This window comes from Mauremys reevesii, linkage group 2, assembly GCF_016161935.1.
Source record: "Mauremys reevesii isolate NIE-2019 linkage group 2, ASM1616193v1, whole genome shotgun sequence".
Lineage (NCBI taxonomy): Eukaryota > Metazoa > Chordata > Testudines > Geoemydidae > Mauremys > Mauremys reevesii.
In genome coordinates this window covers 281911578-281928419 of record NC_052624.1, presented here as the reverse complement: position 1 = coordinate 281928419, position 16842 = coordinate 281911578, and the positions used below count along the sequence as shown (strand labels likewise).

Here is a 16842-nt window from a genome sequence, read left to right as displayed (position 1 = left end):
GGCTCTGGAGCCACAGGTTGGCCACCCCTGGACTAGGAGATTGAAGAGAGTCGGCCCCTCTCTCATTTGCTGAGTCAATGCCATGGCACAGGGTCTAGATGATGCATTGATCCTGCTGTGTGTTCTTTCCTGGCCCAGGTGGTACCATGCCAACCTGTCCCGCCTGCAGGCCGAGCACATGCTGATGAGGGTGCCCCGGGACGGAGCCTTCCTGCTGCGCAAACGCAGCGAGCCCAACTCCTATGCTATCTCCTTCAGGTGAGTGCGAGCTGCCCAGGGTCGAGCTGGCCAGTCGGCCAAACCCGTCACTGGGGCCTGAGCTGAGAAGCAGCAGACTTGTTTCCTTGGTGACCCGCTGGACTCAAAGGCTACAGTGTCCAGCCATTGCTGTCTCTCCTCCCAGCCCTGTGCCCTGCCATGTGCTTGCACATGATTTTCTCCAGTCTCATTAGCTGAGCACAGTTGGGCTGGATGGGTTCTGGGACGGGGACCTTCAAGGAAAGCTGCTGCTGCAGGAAGCTGTGTTGATAAGTCGCTAGGGGTCCTCTTCCCTTCCCTCAGGACTGGCTGAGTTTGTCTACACTGCAGTTAGACACCCCTGGCTGGCCTGTGCCAGCTGACTCGGGCTGTTAATTGCAGTGTAGACATTCTGGGACCCTCCCACCTCGCAGGGCACCAACCCAAGCCTGAACATCTATGCTGCAATTAAACAGCCCCGCCCGCCCGTGTCAGCTGGCACGGGCCAGCCACGGGTGTCTAACTGCAGGGTAAACATACCGGGCGTGCTGTGGGTAACTCGCTGCTGTGCTGGGGCTGCTGCTCAGTACTGACCGATGACACAGCGTGCTGCTGGGAGGCAGTCGTGCCGTCTTGTAGATTGCATGGAAAAGTGAGCTCTTGCTCTAGTCAGTAGATACCCCCGTGGAACTTACTGTGAGTCAGGATGTTACCCCAGTGTCCTGGCTGCATTCCCACTGGGGAGAAACCTCCCACGATAAGCCACTTGGACATGGGGATCGTCTTCGTTCCTTTCCTGAACCGCTGTGCAGAGCTGCTGTGTGCTGTTCCCCAATTGCTGCCGTCCACCCCAGAGGTGGCTGCATCTCCGGGTGGGTGAAATGATTCCCCTCTGCAGTTTGTAAAAACAGAAGGCACGTCCCCCCTCCCCCGCCTCCCCAGCCAGCCCCTCCTCATGTGCCCTTTGGGCTGTGTTGGTAACAGAGCGGAGGGCAAGATCAAGCATTGCCGCATCCAGCAGGAGGGCCGGCTCTTCATGCTGGGCAGCTCTGCCGAGTTCGAGAGCCTGGTGGATCTGGTGAGCTACTACGAGAAGCACCCGCTCTACCGCAAGATGAAACTCCGCTACCCCATCAACGAGGAGACGCTGGAGAAGATGGGCACTGCTGTGAGTCCTGGGGGGCAGGGGAATCCCACGGAGGGCATCGGGGAAGAGGGGCAATGCAGCTGGGCAGTGTGGTGAATATGGGGGGGCTGTATGGCCACCCCGCAGAATCTTGGAAAAGCCAAACATGGCTGCATCCTGGGGTTCCTAAACTTTGCTCAGGGGGTGCATTGGCAAGTTGCCCAGAGTCCCAGGGACTGGCTAATCAGATTGCCGGTGCTCTAATCCTTATGCAGAGGTGCAGCAAGTGCAGACTACATCTCCCAGCATGCAGTGCTCTGGCTTGATCCTAGGGCCACTTTGGAGGTTGTAATCAAGGTGTGACACACAGGAGAGCGGGGAAGAGACAGATCTTTCCGGACTGACCCCAGTTGCCTGACATAGCCTAGGGGTACGAAAGGGAATGCCCCATCCCATGACAGGGGGAGCTCCCAGCCCGCTGTCTAGTGCTCCATGAAGAAATGTTCTATTCACATCTCCTCTTTTCTAGTGGGGATGTACACAGGTCCCTTCCTCTCCCCCAGGAGAGGGGGAAGGAGGGAAGCTTGTGGGCTTGCCTCCCATGTTACCACTGCCGCCTGTCCTTTGCAGGAGCTGGACTATGGAGCCCTGTATGAAGTGCGAACCCCTCACTTCTACGTGGAGGCCAACAAGATGCCAATGGCCAGGGTAAGAGAGCCTGGGCCGGGGACTCCCCCCAGGGCTGCGTGGCACAGGGAGGGCAGGAGGAGGGGGAGAGGGATTCACGTGGTGCCTGGGAACTGGGTGATACTTTGTTCCGACTTGCTGCCCGTTCAAGAAGTGTCTGGGACTCCCAGCAGTCACCCAGCCATCCTGGGAACTGCAGCCTGCGTATCCTGTCATTCTGTGCCCCTGGCATCCACCCCCGGCTGCAGACCCAGGCGTCTGACACTCAGCGTTCACTTGAAAGGGTTACGTTGGATCCCTTCTCTGTCGAACCGGTGAGCCCTGCAGAGCCGGTGCGGCTTGGAGCGCGAGAGCAGGGGTCTATTCCAGCTCACCCGCAGAACTGTTACAGTAGCGGAGCTCCGACGGCAGAATCTTTAGTTGGTGATGCAGGGACCAGAAAGACCCAGCCTGACTCTCAGATCCTGGGCAGCGTTTTCAGCACTAGTAGCTAGAAAAAACAGCTCTTTATGTATCAGCAGCGCGGGCTGGATCTGGTGTCAGTGAGAGAATAAACATGGAGCCCCCTGGGGGCACTTATCGAATCACTTTTCAAGGCACCACTGCACCTTAAACTTCCCCTCCCAACAAGTGAACCCTTGGGCCGAGACCAAACACGGGACGCGTTAGCCCAAAGGGAGCTCTTCTCTGGTTATATTCAAAACCGTTTGCAACCTTGAAAAGGAAATCGGACTTTTCTGCTGCCGTAGATGGCAGTGACGCAGAGTCTGTGCGTTAGACCAGGAGACTGCAGTGAAGACCTGGAGATGTTTCAGAATCTCCCCTGCTCTCTTGGCAGGTCTGTAAGCCAGAGCAGCTGCCACCTTAGGGCCTGAATCTGCCTCCCATACTCCCTACGCAGTCCCAATGGGAACTGTGGCAGGTCAGGCCCTTGATGATTATCCCAACAAGGAGCAGGGCACGGCAGGCATGCCATCAGAGCGGCCGGCAGAGACTCCCGGCACCCACTCTGCCCACACTCAAGCTTTGTCCTTCTCTTCCCCCAAACCTGTCTGGAGAGACAGTGGAAAAACCTTTGACGTGCCCCTAGAAGAGCTGTGGAAATCTGTGGTTCTCTGTCTCTGCCAGCAGCACAGATGCTTCTGTCTGGACACAGGGGATTGGGTTGACAATATGGCTGCTTCCAGCTGCATCATCGCCCATCTAAATAGTTTATTGACACTCATGATATATATATTGAGAGAGTCCTCAGTTACCTGAGATCAAGGCCTGGGGAGCTATTTTATATTCCTTTGCAGTTTTTCTTCTGCAGCGTTCCCTGCCCAGGAATGCTGGGCTCGTAACTGCTAAGGCTAGTGTGTGTCTGCTCTGCTCCCCAGTGTACGGTGAAGGCCCTCTACGATTACAAAGCCCAGCGGGAAGACGAGCTCTCGTTCTGCAAACAGGCCATCATCCACAACGTGGACAAGCAGGATGGAGGCTGGTGAGTTCTCCCTCCCGTCCGGTCAGGGGTCCACTCCTCTCCTGGCACTGCCTGGCTGTCCCGGAGGAGGGGGTCCCCTGCCTAGAAAGGGCGTTCTTATCAGATTGCGGTGGGGCCAGGGTGCTGTGGAGTCAAGAAGAAAGGCCACAGCTCAGGATAACACGAGGTGTCTGATGTCGCTTTGTCTGATTGCTCTGGGGAGACACTCCTCTCCCAAGGACTTTCCTCTGCTCATGAGCAGCTGGGTGTCTCCTTGTTGGCTCAGTCCTGGCCGGCTCACCACCCAAATTACTGACACTGGGGGCCTGTCGGGAGATCCCCCTTTTTCTCATGGGGGCCATCTGCATCCTGGCCTGCGGGGCTAGGCCCCGAGCAGGGGCTCTTTCACCAGAGCTGAAAGGACACCAGTGGTGTAACCCACATGCCACAAGCGGCCCCAGATGCTCTCTACCAGCAAGGTGGAGTCCTTCTTCCTACTTACTGTCCGGACATCTGATGGGACGCCTGATCCCTGGCATGCCCAGTGCTCTCCCCAGTCAGGGACAGCTGTGCCATATGCCTGCTGCGAACATCTTGTGGTGGAGCTACGCTGCCCTCGCCAGGACTGAGCTCCTCTGGCTCCTTCGCTCCCTGCTGGCACAAGCGCTAACAGGCAACGCTCCGGGCTGATCAGTCCCCTGAGCCACCCTGCGGAGGGTGGTCCAGGGGAGGCCAGCCTGGGGCTTCCACTCCACGGCCCAATCACCCGTGACCCAGCAAGTGCTGATTCAGCCTGAGACTGAGGGTGTGTCTACACTAGAAGGGCTGCAGCGACACAGCTGCAGCGCAGACACTTGCTCCAGCAATGGGAGGGGCTCTTCCCTGCTGTCGTTAATCCCCCTCTCCGAGAGGCAGTAGCTAGGTCGGGAGAAGAATTCCTCCATCACCAGTTGGTGTCAGCGCTAGGGCTTAGGTTGGCCTCAGTACACCAGCCAGAGCGTGATGTTTTTCACAGCCCGGAGTGATGTACTTAAGCCGACCTACCTGTGTAGTGTAGGGCAGCCCTGAGAGCCCACACTCGTGTTAAATCTCTGCCCTTCTCTGGCCCCTCCTAAGCGCTCGTTAAGACTCACAGCCCTGGGTAGAAGTCAGGGCAGATGGCAGAAGTGAGGCAGTCAGGAGAAGTGACTTGCCCTGGACACGCCAGCAGAACCAGCAGTGGAACCCAGGAATCCTGACTCCCCCACGTCCCTGCTCTAACCACAGGACGACTGGCCGGTTACCAGGCAACCAAACCCTCCAGCGGTTCTCTGTGCCCTGCTCTATACCCCAGGCTTCCTGCAGAGTGGAGCTCAGCAGACATCACCCCGGCTTCAGCTGCTGCTCCGGGCGGCTACAGGAATTGCGTGCCCTGTGCGTGTTGCTGAGACATGTTTTAATGGCTCCTTTTCTGTTTCCCTGTTCCCCTGACATTGCGTGCAGTGTTCACATCCCTAGTCCCCCTGAGTCAGTGTGCTTGCCTTGTTCCTGTTACCCCTTCTAGGTGGCGAGGAGACTACGGGGGCAAGAAGCAGCTGTGGTTCCCAGCCAACTACGTGGAGGAGATCATGAACGTGCTGGTACAGGAGCAGGACGAGGCTGTGAGTTTAGCCCCCACGCTGGCTTCTTTCCCCACCTTCCACCACAATCTGAGGGACCCATTCAGCTGTCCTGAACACCACTAACAGGCCGCCCCTGTTGTTAAGCCACAGGCACCAAACCTGGCCAGGTTGCCAACTTCCTTGGAGCTAGGGTGACCAGATGTCCCGATTTTATAGGGACAGTCCCGATTTTGCGGTCTTTTCCTTATATAGGCTCCAATTACCCCCCATCCCCTGTCCTGATTTTTCACATTTGCTGTCTGGTCACCCTACCTGGAGCCCAAGCGATGCTGAGAATTCTAACCACCCTCACCTTTAGTGTCGAGTAGGGGCCCAAGGAAACTACAGCTCCCAGCATACAGTGCTCCATCCCAGCAGCCTTCTTTCCTTCTGAAGTTCATCTCACCACCCCAAACTGCAACCCCCTGAATGATTCCTCTCCCACCTTGGTGTCTCTCTCCACCCGTCCGATACAGCCCTGTTTAAAACCTGCTTGATAAGTGGGAGAAGTGGATTTCCCCACCTTTGCTTTACTCAAAAACAGCTGCAATGATTTTGCCTCAAGCTTAGGCAGGGTCTAGGGACCCATCCTGGAAAACCTCTGTCCAGAAAGCTGACCCTTTGGAGCAACTCAGACGAGAGGGTTAGATCGGAAACTCTCTTGACTACCGCTTTCCAGCCCCTCCGCTCGGTACTGCAAATACAGCAGGAGAAAGGCCCAGACTGGCCTGAAAGCAGAGATCTGTCTGTATTTCTCTTGGTAACTGGCCTTTCTCTGCCCCATCCCTTCCTCTCTTCCAGTCGGCAGAAAACAGCCCCCTGGGGAACTTCCTGAAAGGGTTCATTGACGTACCATCCTGCCATGTAGGTGAGTGTCTGTAACTGTCGCCGGCGGAGTGAGAGGTTCTGGAATGTATCGTTTCGGGAGGAGAGGGGGAGGGTATTTAACCATGAGACACCGCTGGAGACAGAAACCTCTTCTAACAGGAGCAGTGTTTGGAGTATTCACCTTTTGCATGGGTGGTACTCCTGCCTGGAGCACCTGGCTGGGTGATTCGTGCAGCTGCCCATCTGGAGGCAGTGCAGTCTAGTGGATAGAGCACCAGACTGGAACTCTGGAGAGCTGGGTTCTATTCCTGGCTCTGCGACTGGCCTGGGCAAGTCAATCCACCTGCTCTATCCCTCAGTTTCCCCATCTGTACAATGGGGATACTGACCTCCTTTGTAAAGTGCATGGAGAGCTATAGGTAGAATTTTCTATAGGAGCTGGGTATCATCATCATTATTAAATGAGGTCTGGTGGGTCTAAACCCGTTCCCTCCTGGCTGGATTCCTACCTTGGATCCCTCAGTGTAGTGAGTTGTGGGGGGTTTCCTGTGAGTGGGGCTGTGGAGTACTGTGTAAAGTGATCCAAAGGGAGGTAGGCAATGCCTTTACTGCGCCCCAAAGAGCAGGCTCTGGAGTGCCCCTGTCTCTCCAGAGCTTTGTAGCAGGCACCTCTGCGAAGGTCGGCAGTGACTTCTGAGCTGCGAGGAAGGAGCCCGTGCTCCCATGTGACTGGCTGCGGCTCTCCCAGCTGTGGCCCTGCCCGAGGCCTGGCTGCAAGGGAGCTGCTATCTCGTGGCCCCCGTTTGTCCTAGCAATCGGGACTCAGAAGGAAGGGGACTCACAAGGAGAGGTGAAGCCGACAGTCAGTGTTGAGCACCCCAAGCCCTAGGAGGAAGCTGAATCCACCCCAGAGGCAGATTTGCTGAATGGCCTTTACTACAGCTTAACTGGCCTGAGCTGAAGGCCCAGCCCATTCCCTGGCAGCTCCCATCCCTTTCCTAGGCGGTAGATCCGAGCATGTTGCCTCAGAGCTGTGACCCTCTCCGGAGAACTGTCAGAGCTTTAGGGCCCAGTCCTGGGGGTGCTGAGCACCGCCAGCCCCATGGAAGGCAGAGGACAGTGAGGGAACTCAGGACCTCCTGAGACAGGCTGTGAGATGCAGAGCCTCCCGTGTCCCTCTTGGCTTGAGGTGAATAAGAGGGAGGTCAGGCTAAGAGCCTTTCGCCCTCTTTCCTCCCCCGGTTTCCCATGGTGGGAGTGACACCACTGGGAGGGGAGTCAGGAATCATACCCTGCGTCAATCAGCTGGCCCAAGCGCCCTGGGTAGCGCAGGGCTGCACAGGGCGACAGAAGACCAGGTTTCACGCGAGGTTCTGACGCTCTGCCAGCGGCGATGTTGCGTCAGAGGAAGGAGCCGAGCCCCACTCCACCCCCCGTGTGCAGCAGATTGGAGAGCAGGACCCTGGAGGGGTCCTGCGCTCCACAGAGCTGTCCATTGGGAATCTCTCCAAGTAAAGCCCCCTCTGATGTCCTTATAGTTATCTCCAAAGACGGGAGGAGCTCCAAACCATTTGTCTTCACCATCCATTCCCAGCAGATGTCCCACCCGTCCCAATCACTGGACGTGGCTGCAGACACACAGGAGGAACTCAACGACTGGGTGGCCAAGATCCGGGAGGCCACACAGAACGCAGATGCCAGGGTGAGTGAAAGGAGCCGTCTGCTTTGAGTGTCAGTGGCGTTCAGTGTCGCCATTAGAGTGACCCTAACAAACATCCAGGCCAGGACCAATGTGGCTCACAAAGGTGGGGGTTGGGGCTGACTTTGGGGGGTGCCATGGCACCCAGGAAGGCAGAGCGTTCCCCACTCCCTGTCTGGGGGAGGTGCAGCTCCATTCCCTCAGGCTCTAGCTTACCTTGATGCTTGGGTCCGAGATACAGTGAGCACTAAAGCTAAGGGGTAATGCCCACACTTTGCCCATTCGGGGATCTGCTGGCAGCTGAAGGAATCCATTAAAGGAAGGAGGTTGTAGCCACCATCATCCCGAATATGGAGGTGCAGCCCTTGAAAACTACAGTTCCCAGCATGCATTCCTCCAAAGCAATCTCAGTGGAAGGCTGCGTGGTTCATTATGGAGCACAGAATCCTGGGACCTGTAGTCTCCAGAGGATGCACCTCTGTCTGGAAGGGGAGTGTGAGCATGGGCTGCTTTGCAGGACTCAGTGGTTCCCCTGAAACATCCCTGCCATGGGTGAGGACGTGGTGCCCAGCCCTAACAGACAGGCTCTGCCAGGCCGTTTGTGCAGGGTGTGTCGGTGGCTCATGTTTCTGTGGCCTCTCTGCGTTCTGGGCAGTGACCTGAGCGCCTGCCTTTCCCTGCGCAGATGCAAGAGGGGAAGATCATGGAGCGGAGGAAGAAGATCGCCCTGGAGCTCTCCGAGCTGGTCGTTTACTGCCGCCCGGTGCCATTTGATGAAGAGAGTAAGGCCCCAGCTGCTACTGCGTCACTGACTGAGCCCTCCGAGGGGTGTTGCCAGTGTGGATGGGAACCAAACAGGCCCTGGGAAGATCCTTCCCACCCATCCAAACAGCTGCTCCCTCCAGGCCCTGCCTGGCTGTCCCAGCCAGCTCTGGTCCCCAACAGAACTGCCCAGCTCCAGCCCCTCCAGCCAGCCACCCCTCTCCACGCCAGGATTCAGAGCAGCCAAGCTCCATAGCAAGTGCAGTGGTAGGTGGGCAGTGGGCCCCATGTGGAGGCTGTGCCCTAAGTTCAGGCAGAGGAAAGTTCACGATGGGGACTGCCAGCCTAGGGAACAACTGTCCTCAGTGGGCATCACTGATGTGCCAGGCTCCAGAGCACCCTGATACCTCCCTAGCGAGGGTCCCTGGTGGCCACCCGCCAACCCTGCCCGTTGTCCTTGCAGAGATCGGCACAGACAAGGCTTGCTATCGGGACATGTCCTCCTTCCCCGAGACCAAGGCCGAGAAGTACGCCAACCGCAGCAAGGGCAAGAAGTTCCTGCAGTACAACCGGCGCCAGCTCAGCCGCGTCTACCCCAAGGGCCAGCGCCTGGACTCCTCCAACTACGACCCGCTGCCCATGTGGATCTGCGGCAGCCAGCTGGTGGCCCTTAACTTCCAGACCCCCGGTAACTCTCCAGCCCCAAAGCAGTGGGCACGGGGCAGTTTGGGCACAGATCCACTTCCTTTCACATAGCGTGAGGTGCTTTGCCCAGCCAGCTTTGAATGTCCTGAGCAATGGGGCTCCCCTCCCTTCCCTGAGGAGATAATCCCACAGCTGAATGGCTTCCTTAAGTAAGACCCTGCAGTCATGTGACCAAGAGCCAGCCTGACGCAATTGCCAGCAACCCCAGGTGGTTCCATCCACTATACTGGCTGTTCCCACGCAGGGCTCAGAACGCACTGCAAGGTGCCGTTTGGGGAGATCGCGGCACTGGCTCCCCTCGGGGTACAAGGCATGGGTTTGCCTCTGTGTGAGAGAAATGGGGGGATTAGCTCCCCCAACCAACAGCACTGCCGGGGGCAGGGCCTTCTGCACAATGCCCTACATGCCTCCACACCGCACGGAGACCTCGTGCCTCTGTGCTGCCTCTGGCCCCACACGGCTTCTCCCCCAGCTCATTGGTCATTGCCACTTGGATTATTCCTCTCTCCCGTTCTCCACGTGCTGATTGGTTTTTGCCCCTTTGAACGTTCCATTGTCTCTCGCCACGTGCTGATTGGTTTTTGCCCCTTTGAACGTTCCGTTGTCTCTTTCCACGTGCTGATTGGTTACTGCCTTTGGGCTTCTTCCAGATAAACCAATGCAGTTGAACCAGGCCCTGTTCATGCTGGGAGGCCGCAGCGGTTACGTCCTGCAGCCAGACATCATGAGGGACGACTTGTTTGACCCCTTTGACAAGAGCAGCCTGAAGATCGTGGAACCCATCACTGTGCAGCTCCAGGTAAGTGAGAGACCAGCCTAGGACGTGGGGGAGGGACCAAGAGACCCACGTCCTGGGACCTGTCGCCTCAGGCCCATCAATCACTTAATGTCTGTTTCTTTCATATATTAATGCCGTTGGCCAAATCCTCATGTCCGTCACACCCATAGAACCCCACTGCAGCCAATGTGGCCGCATGGGGGTGACAGAGGGCAGTGTCGACACAGGCGACAATGACAGAGAGACATATTTCACTGTGCAGTGACCCCTCCCACCCTCACAGGCAGGGAGCTCAGAGCCTGCTCCAGAATCATGGGAGGCCCCAGTGCTTGAGCACAAGGAGAATCTCTGTTGGGTGTTAGCAGTATACAGCCTATGACACACAGCTGAGCAGTTCTGGTTCCATCCTGTAGGGGGCAATGCCCCATATATATATATATATATATATATATATATATATATATATATATATATATATATACGGACTCTACTTCCCTGCTTGTGTGGGGCGAGCCATTTTTTATGATGAGTCAGTAAGATGGTGAATTCAGGATGCTAGTGGGCAGGGTGAGCAGCGTCTGGGACTAGGTCAGGAATCTTGTCAAGCCCCCCAGCTCCATGACTGAGTGTTTCTGCTGCCAAGAATTACAATCAGATAAGCAACAAGACCTGGGCCTGGGATGTGACAGATGTGGGATCACGTGGCAGTACAGGCGGGTGCTTAGACACCACTGTGATGAGCACGGTATAAAAATCTCTCTAGAATAGAATAGTGAGGGGTGCAGGGACACTGGAAAAAACCCTGAGGCCGGAGCGGGTGTGTGCTGCTCCCATCCCCTGGGAGGGCGCTGCCTGCCCCCTGCTGGTGCATTATGATTTAGGACACACAATGTCATAACTGTGCTGCCCCTGAGGACAGAATGGGGGATCCCTAGGGAGGAGGATCAGACCCGAAAGATGGGCATTACAGAAACCCAGCACAGAGATTGAGTCAGAAATGAGGCGACTAGGAGCTGGGATCAGGAGTGGCGGAAGCAGGGGAAGCTCTAGCCATTTCGCCGCCCCAAGCATGGTGGCATGCCACGGGGGGCGCTCTGCCGGTCACCGGTCCCACGGCTCCGGTGGACCTCCCGCAGGCGTGCCTGCGGAGGGTCCGCTGGTCCCGCGGCTCGGATGCCGCCCTCCCGGCGACCGGCAGAGCGTCCCCCACGGCATGCCGTCCCAAGCACGCGCTTGGCGTGCAGGGGCCTGGAGCTGCCCCTGGGCGGAAGCTTCCTAAAAGTGTGGAGGGGGCCACTGGTGCCTGAACCATGGCCCCGCCCCCCATGCCACCCCTTCCCCTTGAGGTCCTGCCCCACTGCGGCCTCTTCCCACTCAAGACCTCATCTCCCATTTACTCTTCTCCATCCCCCTGTCCCCGCTCTGTCTCTCACCCTTATGGATGGTAAAATGTGATGGGGCCATGGCCCTCTGGTGCCCTTGGCTGGGATTCTGCAGCAGGTCTAACATTGCAGTCTGCTTGTCTCTTCCCGGCATCTCCGCCTCCTCGCCCCAGATCCTAGGCGCCCGGCATCTCCCCAAGAATGGCAGGAGCATCGTGTGCCCCTTCGTGGAGGTGGAGGTCTGCGGCTCGGAGTTTGACAGCAGCAAGAACAAGACGGACGTCGTAGGTGAGGAGCTGGAGGGGGAACAAGCATCGCAGAGAACAGAACTGGGCCCTCTCCTGTAGCCGAACAGAATGCTGCTAGCAGGCTCATCCCCCACCTGGCTTGGGCAGACATTCAGCTGGTTCCCTGCATGGTTGGGCTGTTCATTAATTGCAGCATGAATACAAGGGGCCTGACTGCTCTGCCACACAATGCCCTGAGCTTTCTGCATGCCGCACACAGCCCCCAGCTTGTCAGCCTCAGTACCGGAGGCAGCAGGACCAGAACTCGTGCCCTGCAGCTCTCAGGGTATTGGAAGCCTGCGTGTTGGGGTGGCGAGGGGCAGCTCCCCCATGAATGGCCCCTCTGGAGCAGCTGTGCGGACCCCAGATGTGTGATGTAGCAATTGCCCTAATAAGGGGCTGTGACCCCTCAAGGCTGGAGAGGGCGTCTATAAAAGGAGCCATGTCAGCCCGTGGTCTCTCAGTGCATCTGCCTTAAAACTGCTCCCCGTGGCAGAGGGTGGATCTACAGGGACAGCGTGACCCTAGAACAGGGGATCTGTTAGTAACATCGTTCCCCCCGGGAGCAGCCAGTAATGGAACCGATTCGCTCTTTAGCGAGTCCCGTGCACTCCAGCAGGCAGCGGTGATGTGTCCATCCGGACAAGTGTACCCGGCGTGGGTCTGACATCTGCCACAAGGGGGCGGTGACGGGTCCCTACAGACACACACTGCAAGGGCCAGTGGTATGTGTCATGCACGCACACACCCGCGCCAGCCAGCTCCTTTGCCATGCCAGGCGGCGGGCACTCCCCTTTGTTCCCTGCTGGCGTAAGGCATTCGGAGGCTTGTGTTTCTTGTGCGCTGACACCCCCCCCCCCTTCTCCCCCAGCTGATAACGGCCTGAACCCCGTGTGGCTTTTCAAGCAGTTCGTCTTCGACATCAACAACCCTGAGTTTGCCTTCCTGCGCTTTGTGGTGTACGAGGAGGACATGTTCAGCGACCCCAACTTCCTGGCCCAGGCCACCTTCCCCGTCAAGGGCCTCAAAACAGGTACAGACTGCCTGCCGCCAGCCCCTCCTCTCCGCGCTCCCTCCCCGAGGTAGGCCTGTCCCCGGAGCCAGCTCTGCATGGGGATTTCCTCACCCCAGGACATCTCCCTGTTCAGCTGGCAGTGCCCGCCCCTCCCAGCTCTGTCCTCACCAGCAATCCCCTGGTGCCCCAAACCTGCCAGCTCCCTCCCTTCCCAAACGAATGTGTTGCTGTGAGATGGCAGGAAGGACAAAGTGTGAGCTTGCCGGGTTTGCAGGGGAGTGTGCAAGAACATCTGCGTGTGCACAGGAGCGTGCGTGTGAGGAGGCCGGTCCTGGCTGCTTGCATCTGTGCCCAGGCATGCTGGGAGGGCAGCGCGGGAGCCGAGGCGGAGGCCCGGGCGTGCTGGGAGGGCGGCGCGGGAGCCGAGGCGGAGACCCGGGCGTGCTGGGAGGGCGGCGCGGGAGCCGAGGCGGAGGCCCGGGCGTGCTGGGAGGGCGGCGCGGGAGCCGAGGCGGAGGCCCGCGCGCTGGGAGGGCGGCGGGAGCCGAGGCGGAGGCCCGGGCGTGCTGGGAGGGCGGCGCGAGCTGAGGCGGAGGCCCGCGCTGGGAGGGCGGCGCGGGAGCTGAGGCGGAGGCCCGGGCGTGCTGGGAGGGCGGCGCGGGAGCTGAGGCGGAGGCCCGGGCGTGCTGGGAGGGCAGCGCGGGAGCTGAGGCGGAGGCCCGGGCGTGCTGGGAGGGCGGCGCGGGAGCTGAGGCGGAGGCCCGGGCGTGCTGGGAGGGCGGCGCGGGAGCCGAGGTGGAGCCATGCTGACTGGGTTGTTATCACCTCGCTGCTGCCTGCAGGCTACCGGTCAGTGCCCCTGAAGAACAGCTACACTGAGGACCTGGAGCTCTCCTCCCTGCTCATCCACATCGAAATCATCAACGCCAAGGTGAGCGGCCTGTGACACGACTCAACCCACCAGGAGCTGGCTGTCCCCAGCATCGGCTGGTGCCTTTAAGTCACTCGCCTCCTTTGGTCTTTAGCCAGCTCCCTAAACTCCCTTCTCACCCGGCCCCCAGCTCTGACTCCGAACAGCGCTGCAGAGCCGGCTCGCCCCTGCCCCGGGCCCAGTGCCTCGCCCCGCAGAGCTGCCAGCCTCCGAAGGAAGGGACTGGCTAGGAGAACTGAAGGTAGTGATGGCTGCACCATAGGGACCCTTCCCCTGCTGACCGGCCTTGGGAGCTCAGGGCACTGCTGGGCATCTGAGCAGCCCACGCCAGCTGACCAAAGACGAAGCTTAAACAGGCAGGGCAGGGACAACCTATAGCATTCAGCAGGGAAGCCTCATCTTTCCGACAGAGGTGTGGCCCATGGAGACCGCAAGTCCCAGCATGCAATGCAGCTTCTGGCTCAGCTCCCCTAGGAACTCTGCATGCTGGGATCTGTAGTCTTCACAAGCTGCACTGCTATCCCGATGTGAGTGTGGTGGGTGCCAGCTGAACATGGCTGCTGGTGCGGTGCCCACAGGACCTGTAGCTGGACAAAGGAGGGGTGCCCTGATCGAGGGCCTAAGCCAGGGGTTCTCAAACTTCATTGCACCGCGACCCTCTTCTGACAACAAAAATTACTGCACAACCCCAGGAGTGGGGACTGAAGCCTGAGCCCGGCCGAACCCCCCTGCTGTGGGCAGCGGGAAGCCAAAGACCAACCCTCACTGCCCTCGGTGGGACCCAAGGGCTTCAGCCCTAGGAAGGGGCCTGTAACCTGACCCCCGCCACCCAGGACTGAAGCCCTCTGGCTTTGGCTTTTGCCCTGGGCAGTGGGGCTCGGACTTCAGCCCCGGGCCCTTGCAAAATCTAAGCAAGCCCAGGCAACCGCCGGCCTAGGCACTAAGGAGCACCCACACTTCACTAGTTAGATATACCCCTTGTGGCTTGGTACTGCTCACTCACCAGCTGCAGAGGGCACTGCGGAGCAGTGTGAGGCACTTTCACTCCCACGTGGGAGCTGAGCAGTCTGCATTCCTCACTGCTGCCTGCCAGTCGGGCTCAGCTGTCCTGGGCAGCTGGAAGGTCCCCAGGGAGAGTGTCACATAGTGGTTAGAGGAACTGGGTTCTGCTTGCTGCTTGGCCACTCACTTACTGTGTGGCCTTGGACAAGGCCCTGCCCCTCTCTGCCTCAGTTCTCCCATCTGTGAAATGGGGAGAATGGTTCAGATGCTGTCCTGGCTCACAGAGTGGGCTCTGAGGGTTAATTAAAGCATTGGGTTAATTGACTAAGGGGTCTGCATGTCATTAAATGATGGGGCAGTTGGGGATGTGGATCCCTGTTAGAAACCATGCTGAGGCTGGCAAACTCATGCCACTTGTGATCGAAAGTGATTCTGAAGCCAGCTGTCTAGCTCCGGAGGGCTAGTGGACTCCTGGCTCCTGGACTACCCAGAGCCGCAGCCCCTCTTTGCCTCACGAGAGTGTGTTTCTCAAGGTGGAGCAAGGAGGTCAGGCCAGTTTCTCAGCTCCCGACTCCCTGTGCGTCTCCTTGTTGCAGGAAGAAGACGAGGAGAACCTGTACTCCTCCATCCAGCAGCTGCGTGACCGAGCCAGCGAACTCTCCAACCGGGTCTCGAGCTTCGAACACAGCAACAACTGTGACTTGCGCCACCAGCAGTGGCTGGACGAGCTGCGGGCAGCCAAGGAGCGGCTGATGGAGCTGACCGAAGTGCGCAACAGGAAGTGAGTCCTGATCCCACGTGATAAACCCCATCCACCCACCCACCCATCCTGGGGAGCTGGGATAGAACCCAGCTACTTCAGCATGAAAAAAACAGGCTGCTGCCCCCGCAGCTGAAGGAGCACTCCCTTAGCTATAGTAATAGTAGGTCCTTTATCCACTCTGTAGACCAGCCACTGGAGGGCAGTGTGATCACACATGCACTCCTCCCTAACTATCCTCTCATGCAGTGACAAATCCCAGTCCCTTAGGGAGCAGCTGTGAAGCGGGCAGACATCTGCTGTCTGCTCCCAGGGGGCCATGGCTAACGGTCCAAAGCCATGTTACACATTCTTTCCCCCTCCAGGCTGATGGAGAAAAAGAAGCGAGATCGACAGATGGCCAACAAGCACAACTGAGCCAGCCGCGGGGCTCTCCCAGCTGGGGCCCTCTGCTGGGGAGCCTGGAAATCCTTGCCCGCAGGAGATCTGGCTGCTGCTACCAGCCATCCCCTCAACAGTCCACCTTTCCAGCTGGCTCGCTGCTCTCACCCTGCATCCGTCAGCTGCCCTGGGGGGAAGAGACATTGGCTGCTAGAACCACAGCACTTGCAGGACCTGGAGAGAACTAGAGGTGGCTCTGAAGATGGGAGTGCAGAGCTGTGTTAGCACCTTTCCTGTTGTAACAACCGAGCTTTTCAATGAGATGGAAAAGGGGTCACGTGTCAGGGCGCGCAATGTTCTCAAGAGGATTCGAGCAGCCACCCGGGGCAGGGGTTCCCATCAGCCGCCTTATCCCCAGTCTGTCTGATCTGCTTCAACATCTGTTTAAAAAAAAAAAAGTCACCACCATGAGACTTCCAAAAGGGGGGAGGGGAGGGAAGAGGGACATCTCAGGAGCTGTAGGTTCAAATCCTTTCGTAACTCACCAGTCTGTCTGTGTTCACGGTGGCGTCCCTAGATGACATTTCTCTGCCGTACAAAACCACCGCACGCACAGGGGCCCTGGGAGTGCCAAGGGTAGCAGGAGTGACTGGCCCGGGGGGCTGCAGGTTGTAATGGAGGGGCACCGGCAGAGCAGTGTGTGGAGCAGGAGGGTGTGTGCTCTGCCTGGCTGTTCCCCTCACAAGGGTTAGAGGAAACCCTGCCCCCTATTTATTTATTTATTGGGAGGCTGGCACTTGATCCCTTGCTCCGCGGCCCTTTAGAGTCGGGGTGACACTTGCTGATGTGTTGCAGCTCTCCCTGAGCCTGCAGGGCCTGGGGAGCTGCTGTGACCCCCAGGCTCCTGCTCTGCAACGAGATAAACGGTCTGAATTGCCCTCAGACATTCCCAAGAGGCAGCCAAAGGCCACTACCAGTCACCCTGACATGCTGGGGGGCAGAGGCCCCAGTGCATCCCTGGGAGCCTCAGGCTGAACGGCCGACGGCGGGAGCCACACAGCTGTGGGGGGCTTCCCAGCCCTGCTCCAGTAAGACAGGTACATTCCCATTCCCCCTTGCTGGAGTTCCCTCCTCCTGGAGCAGATCAGAGCCTGGGGAGC

The 16842-nt window shown here is 58.5% G+C and overlaps 1 protein-coding gene across 6 annotated transcripts in view; it reads left to right on the top strand.

Moving 5' to 3' along the window:
* LOC120398927 (1-phosphatidylinositol 4,5-bisphosphate phosphodiesterase gamma-1-like) overlaps positions 1-16635 on the top strand; it is a 76187-nt gene extending 59552 nt beyond the window's left edge. For 5 of the 6 annotated variants that reach the window (XM_039526701.1, XM_039526700.1, XM_039526699.1 and 2 more), the window contains 15 exons: positions 139-258; positions 1222-1405; positions 1994-2071; positions 3430-3533; positions 5056-5152; positions 5954-6020; positions 7519-7682; positions 8365-8461; positions 8905-9129; positions 9797-9945; positions 11480-11594; positions 12465-12626; positions 13451-13539; positions 15138-15322; positions 15667-16635. In XM_039526701.1, coding sequence (XP_039382635.1) covers positions 139-258; positions 1222-1405; positions 1994-2071; positions 3430-3533; positions 5056-5152; positions 5954-6020; positions 7519-7682; positions 8365-8461; positions 8905-9129; positions 9797-9945; positions 11480-11594; positions 12465-12626; positions 13451-13539; positions 15138-15322; positions 15667-15718 — 1888 coding nt within the window. In that variant the 3' untranslated portion in view covers positions 15719-16635. Of the gene's footprint in view, positions 1-138; positions 259-1221; positions 1406-1993; positions 2072-3429; positions 3534-5055; positions 5153-5953; positions 6021-7518; positions 7683-8364; positions 8462-8904; positions 9130-9796; positions 9946-11479; positions 11595-12464; positions 12627-13450; positions 13540-13669; positions 13781-15137; positions 15323-15666 lie in introns of those variants that run through there. The other variant, XR_005594826.1, reaches the window with a different exon arrangement.
* The last annotated feature ends 207 nt before the right edge of the window (positions 16636-16842 follow it).